Source organism: Teleopsis dalmanni, chromosome 2, assembly GCF_002237135.1.
Source record: "Teleopsis dalmanni isolate 2A chromosome 2, ASM223713v2, whole genome shotgun sequence".
Classification (NCBI taxonomy): Eukaryota; Metazoa; Arthropoda; class Insecta; order Diptera; family Diopsidae; genus Teleopsis; species Teleopsis dalmanni.
In genome coordinates this window covers 18,723,447-18,730,685 of record NC_051847.1, presented here as the reverse complement: position 1 = coordinate 18,730,685, position 7,239 = coordinate 18,723,447, and the positions used below count along the sequence as shown (strand labels likewise).

The following is a 7,239-nucleotide window of genomic DNA, read 5'->3' as shown; positions in this document are numbered from 1 at the left end:
CCCTGATAGCATGATGCATGTGTGCTAGAACTACAGAACACAGGGTTTTGATTGAAATCCGCTTAATCCGTTCCAAAAGTAAAGTCCTGAGGATATAGCAAGCACTATAAGTTTATCATTAACCAATTATATTTCATATTGTATTTATTATTTTTAATGGCAGAATATGATTTATCAATGCTTGTTGTGTGACTGGTACTCCCTACATTTCAGAGGGAGTGTTAAGTCTTCAAGCTTTTCCTTTTGGTATATGACTGCACTCAGGGCCTCCTACGGTGACTGTGTTTGATTGAATAGGAATAAAATTGGTACTCTTTTTGTTAACATAGCCAAATATTTATGTACAATATAGCTAGTTTTTTATCATCTCTATAGTGTGACATATAATCTCTAAGACCTGTATTTCGGTCATTTTTATTAGTTTAATAGACTTTTATAATCTCTCGAAATAATACCTTTCTTTAGATAAGCATATTTTTCAGTGGCATATATAAGCTTAAATTCGTTATGAATGTTCAGTAATATAAATCTAAGAAATACTGTGAAGTAAAATAGATTAAAATAGAACACAAAGAACTCAGGAGCCAAGATATAAACAGAAAAAACTTTTATTAATAATTATGTAATAAAAAATAATAAAATGTAATTTTATACTTTAATAGCAGAAACCACATTTATTTTCCATAATAATTCATAGAAAATCTGTTTTAGTGCAAAACGTTTTTAATTTCAAAATTTATACTATATACTTTATTCTAAAAATAAAGGAACATCTATTGACTTATAAAAACAATATTCTACAATAATTGAATAAAAATGTTGACTAACACATTCGGTTCAGAGGTATAATAATATCTACTAGTTGCTTTAACTAAGCACAATGCCTAACATAGGAAAATCAAAGTACATACTATAAATATTCGGTTCTGGTTATACTTGAGCCTATACAATATTATGAATCCATTATTATATCAGTGCAATACCACAGAATAAAATTTATTTATACTCTTACATAAATTACAAGACAATTTTTTTATAAAAAAAATAGTATATGTTAGTTCCTTTATATGTTAGTTTAATTGCTTCAGATCTTTCAATCTTTTCTGTGGGTGGGCACTTGTATATATAATATATGTCTTACTCGAGATGTGTAGATTTTAATATTTTTTAATTGTCTCTATGAATATCCTATTGTCTAACATACCATTGGAATTTGACTATTCACTTTAATGCATTCCTCACTTTTATTCTTTCTTTCATTACTCGCGTTACTTTTGAAAGAGCCATCTCTTTCTCTTTATGATTTATTTGTAAATTAGCAGACAATGAAAGGTCTGCGGTAGAAGGTAATGTCGGCGAATGTATATACGTAAAAAATATTGTAAATAAACTGCTACAAACCAAAGATGCTTGGAACGCTCTACCGAGATTCGCTGAGCACGTCATAAGAACCAAAAAGTTATTTCCTAAAGAAGAAGAGCGTGAGTAAGCAAAGATGATGCGGAAGTCTGGATGCTTGGTATTAGCAAACAAAGAAGATGACAAGAAACCAAGAAAAAGCAGAAACATTCTCGAAGGTCCCAGGAAGGTCTCCCTGATGAAGAAGTATGATATTTTAGTTGGTAAGATGGGTTTCACATGCCTTACCGTAACAAACGAAAAAATAGATAAAAGAGGATAACTTGTTAACTTATAGTCAAAATGACTATAAGTCATTAACTTATTTCTTATGAAAGTTAGTATATAAGCTAATATAGATTTGAGAGTATTTTTGACAGGAAGCTTACCAAGTGAAGCGTTTGTGTAGTATTACATCTAAATAATTATAAGTGTCGTTCCATTTTAAGTTGATATTTAATAGTATTAGATTTAGGTAGATTTGTCGTTTAATAAAGAATTTTATGTAATATGGCAAGATATCAATTTCGAATAGAAAATGGTAGAGTTTTCGTGTAATAAAAATCTATAAAATATAGGAACCAAAGTTGTAGAACCCAGCTGCTTTTTATAGATATTAATTAATCTAATAACAATTATACATAAGTGTTTTAAACTGAAAACTTCTCTCGATATCTGACAATTCACAAAATCAATTGTCACTGTTTACACATCTTTAATCTGTATATAATTATCGAGTTATTCACATGACAGTTGAGATTATATATATTGATAAATTTTATAGCCCGTCAATAAATTTGTTATAAGTAAACATAAAAAGGTGTCAGAATGAGTAATACCATAAGAAATTGTTTAATATTTTGTAGAAATACTAATTAAAGACTAATAGTCAAATAAATGTAGCTTCCCGCATATATTTGGTAGATAAAAATCGTAAAGCTCTACTGTGTGGAGAAAATCAGACACTGCGAAAACTGTTAGTGGGGAACGACCAGTAACTACGTGCGTAAGTAACTACATATATTTTGGTCTATCGTACTCCACATCTCGTGCCATGACAGCGAATATTTGTACACGAAAAATTCTATTATTAAACAATTTTCACAAGAGAATAATAATTAAAGCTCCAATAAAAATGGTTTCACAAAAAGCTTACGACTGAGTATAAAATAAACAATTACCATATAATTTATTTTAGAAATAAGTTAGTTCGCTGCAAGTGAAAATTAAATTTTATTACAAGTAAAATGAGCTCGAAATTAATACTTTATGGTGTCTATATGAGTCCACCGGTGCGTGCCGTACTCCTCACACTAAAGGCTCTAGAACTAGACTATGAATTCAAGGAAATCAACGTAGCTGCTGGTGAGCACTTGCAACCAGAATATTTGCAGAAAAATCCACAACACACTATGCCACTTCTTGAGGATGATGGAAAATGTATATGGGACTCGCACGCCATTATCGCATATTTAGTACGAAAATACGCTAAAGATGATTCTTTGTATCCGAAAGATTTCTATGAACGTGCCGTAGTGGATCAACGCTTACATTTTGAAAATGGTGTTCTTTTCACTGCATGTATTCGACAGCTAGTTGCTGTTGTATTCCACGGCACGCCCACTAAGGAGGTAGTGGCTGAACGTATAAAAGCTATTAATGAGGCATACGAAACACTGGAAAAATTTTTCGGTGATCACGAATACTTTGCCGGAAATAAATTGACAATCGCTGATTTCAGTATTGTATCGTCGGTATCATCACTGGCACCGATATCACCAGTGGACGTAAGTAAAACTCCAAAATTGGCTGCATGGTTTGAGCGTATGAAAGAGTTGCCATATTATGAAGAAGTTAGCGCTGTTGGCATACAAGCGATTGTCGAGAGAATACAGGCTAAATTAGCTGATTTAAATTGATTTTTAAAAATATTTAATTAAAGTATATTTAACATAATGATAAGATAAAATAATGTTGATGTAAAACTAATGATTAAATGCGATGATGTGCTAGTAAATAAAAACTAACTAACAAATTTAATTAAATGAACTCTATAAGGTGTTTTAAGTTGTTTGCATACATAAGAAATGACAATGATAAGATAGTTTCAATCTGAATTATTTGGTTATTTTATATAAATCAGTATAAAACATATAGTTATAATTATAAGAAGAAAGATGATAAGAAGAAAGTGCTGAGTTATTGCATTTCACAGTGTGTATTTCACGGATAATAAATTTATATATTTTAATTTCATCTAATCTAATGATATCGATATTTAATCGCTAGGTATTATTGTTATTGCCTAACATATTCAAGAAATAGATAGACTTCTTTATTTGAAAATTAATTTTATTTTAGTTTGACGTAAGTCATTTGTATTATCATAACCGGCCATTATTTGCGCTTAAGTGGACCTTGGTTCAAAAAACCGTCACTCCAACCTCACCTATCTGTAAAATGTAATACATATTAATGAGAGTAAATCTTAGATTCGACCCTATCTATTATCTGCATATGCTTATGTAGGAGAAATTATGTTTTTGAATTACAACCACTTTTCTTATTTTTAATTAATATATCTACAGTCGTAAGTTAGTCAGTTATATTATAAACCTATTAGGTAAAGTATAAAGTTGCTAATGGAGGCATAAAAGAAAGAACGATATATATTTATTATTTGCATATAAAATATTTCTTTGATAAGAGACATTAATGTGCAAATTTTAGGACACTACATGGCAAAATTGGTATATATATATCGCAAGTGCTTTTTGTTTAGAATGGGTTTCTTATTTAAAAAAATTACTTATTTTGAATTTCAGTACAAGATTTCTTCATCAGTAGTACTTATACTGAATCCCTATAAGAAGCTTTAACGGAAAGTACATTTGAGTTCTGAAACTACATATCAGACAAAGATACTACTTTGAGTTAACCTTCTAAGAAAGTGTTTATAGAATATAGAAGAACATTCAATATCACTGTTTTCTTCATCAATAGTATTTTTTAAATCTCTATAAGAAGCTTTAATAGAAAGTAAAGTACATTTAAATTCTGAAACTGCATATTAGACAAAGATACTACTGGGTGTACCTTTTAAGAAAGTGTTTATGGAAGAATATTTAAAGTTATAAAATTCTGATCTCGATGAAATGAAAAGAAATTATTAGTTATTTTTGTATAAGCTCACTTTAATTATAGAAAAAAAGGGCTTTTATTTATTAATAAAATAAAGCAAATTAAATAATCAAATGTTATATACAGTATATTAAGACAGGTGACGATGTTTATAATTAAAGATATATATTAATTTTTTGGTTTTTTGTATATTTTACTATATAGACGTTAAATAACCCATTTTAAAATAAAGTAACAACAATAAATATCTCAAATAAAAAGTCTGTAACTAATATATGAATAACAAGTCAAAGAACTTCAAATTTTTTAATAGAATAGCTAAGGAAAGGTGCTCAAAATTTTATTAAACTCTAAAAATAATATTCTTATATATTTATTTATTATAAATATTAATAAATTTTAAAAAATGATTTTATTCATTATTGAAAATTCCTTGACAACATCGATACATAGTAAAAATATCGATAGTTCAAATATCGATAGAAAAGAATTAAAAAGTTGATAAAATTTAAATCTAATAACCGATTACTTTTTCTAAATATTCACTTAACATTTTCTTACACTAACTCCAATAACATTTCATAATAGAAAGCGATATTTTCGAGTGGTGATCAGTTACCATTTATCAGCTTTGGATCTCGCACTATTCTATTCTGCGAATATAGAGACTGAGTGTTATTATTTTTAAATTCATAAAAATATGTTAATTTGTTAATAAAACTAAAAGTTTAGATACTAAATATTTAACACTTTCTGAAAAAAATCTATCTTTTTTTGTAAAAATCACAATTGAACTAAATTTTGAAATAAATTAATTATAAAAATATATTAAAAATAACATTTCTTATGAACGAATATCGCGCTTATATTAAATGATAATGGGTTCATAAGTACCTAATATGGAAATGACACATTTATGTATATCTTAAATAATATCTTTCCAATTTTTGATTTAAAAAACATTTCTATTTTATTATATGGTTACAATTAGATTATAGTGGTGAAATATTGGAGTAGCTTAAAACACTTTTTTGATCATTTCGATAGATTTTTTACCAGCACTGAATTAATTATTCAGTAGAAGCTATTATTATTGTAGAAACAAACAAAGACGGGATGATACAAGAATCTTTTGATGTAATAACATGTAAATTCGTAACAACCAGATAAGTATATTTAAAACAAATTCCAAAAATAATTTTGGGTTAGTTGGTTAAAGTGCTCTGACTCTGAGCTTCAAATTTGGCGGGACCCGAGTTCAATTCCTGGTACTTGCAGTCTCAAAAAAAATTATTAAGATATAAATGACTATTATTTTCAGGCCGTGATGATGGATTATTGTTGGCAACTCGATACCCTGTCGTGTCTGTCAAATTACTTATCTATATAAAATAAATATTTGTTGTTGTAGTTCACTACTGTTCAAAAAACCTTTTTAAAAATAATTTAGAATATGTAAACCTCTATCATTTTGTTCTTTTTTCAGGTTAGCCTACCTTGTGCAGTCTTTCTTGGTCAGAAGTTCCTGACTTACCACTTTAAGCTTCTACATCGCTACCAACAATATGAATTCTAATGGATTCAATGACTTCATAAAAAAATTTTTTCATAAAATCGATATAAAATAATTGACGTTAAATTTGACTTTATTTTATATATATATATCAACTGTTTTCAAATATTAAATGCAAGATACGAGTACATTGGAATAAGCTTATCGAAGAAACGCAATCAATGTATTTTAACAGCATTTATAAATCTACGACCTAAATGTGTTATTTCGAAAAGGGTGCTCTGGTTAAATTACATTCTTCCATTAAAAATGTTAGTTGAATTATAGGTTAAACAAATAAATGTACATTAGTATCTGTATCTAGAGTAGGACAATTAATCATACATAGTTTGACCATTAACAACACTTTTTTATATTTTATGCTACTGTTGTCTTACTAGGAACTTAATTACCTGAAGGAAAATTCTATTTAATATTTAATAATACACAATTCTATAAACCAATGTATATATATATGAATAGAAACTATCGAGTTAAAATTAGATGAATTTAATGGAATTTATTCTCTGCCCCCTTAAACAAATATTTATCTTAATTGCCTAAATTTGCACTACACATTTATTTGGTTATTGTCATTAAAATGAATTTTTTTCTTATTGAATAATGTTGTTAAGCTTCTATTATACATAAAATGAACACACTGCCTCCGCTTTGTTTTATCGAAATTATAATAATAAACATTTCTGCCGAGTCATCATTGCAAGTTTTTTTTTAAGCCTAGAGATATGAGTATCTACAGATACAGATATACTTTTGTTTAAAAACAAAAAAGCTTTGCTCACAAATTTATTTATCGGAATTATTTCATTGTTTTTGTGTAGGGTGTTGTCAGTACAAACCGAACCTGGCGAACTTTGTCTTGACATATGTGTAATGTATATAGTTCTAAAAAGCTTTTTTTATTTTACTTTATAAATGTATTCAAACTATAGCATCATTAAGCTGGACTAACATTACTGCAATGTACTACGGTAGCTACCAGGTAAAAATGTTTCTGTACGGCCTTTACCCTTTCTGACAGTTAGGGCTCAAATTAACCAAAATTCGCACGACAGTGGAAAATAAATGACTACTTAATTTAATATATCGAAAATAAAGATGCAACGAATAGTCAAAATTAAGTTTCA

The 7,239-nt window shown here is 28.1% G+C and overlaps 1 protein-coding gene across 1 annotated transcript; it reads left to right on the top strand.

The window, feature by feature from the left end:
• Positions 1-2,612: 2,612 nt before the first annotated feature.
• Positions 2,613-3,366, top strand: LOC119682490 (glutathione S-transferase 1-like). Its single transcript, XM_038095941.1, has one exon. The coding sequence runs from the start codon at positions 2,646-2,648 to the stop codon at positions 3,315-3,317; it is 672 nt and encodes a 223-aa protein (XP_037951869.1). The 5' UTR covers positions 2,613-2,645; the 3' UTR covers positions 3,318-3,366.
• The last annotated feature ends 3,873 nt before the right edge of the window (positions 3,367-7,239 follow it).

What these genes read in the sequence shown, in the direction of transcription:
- LOC119682490 (XM_038095941.1), top strand. Translation starts at nt 2,646, where the DNA reads ATGAGCTCGAAATTAATACTTTATGGTGTCTATATGAGTCCACCGGTG.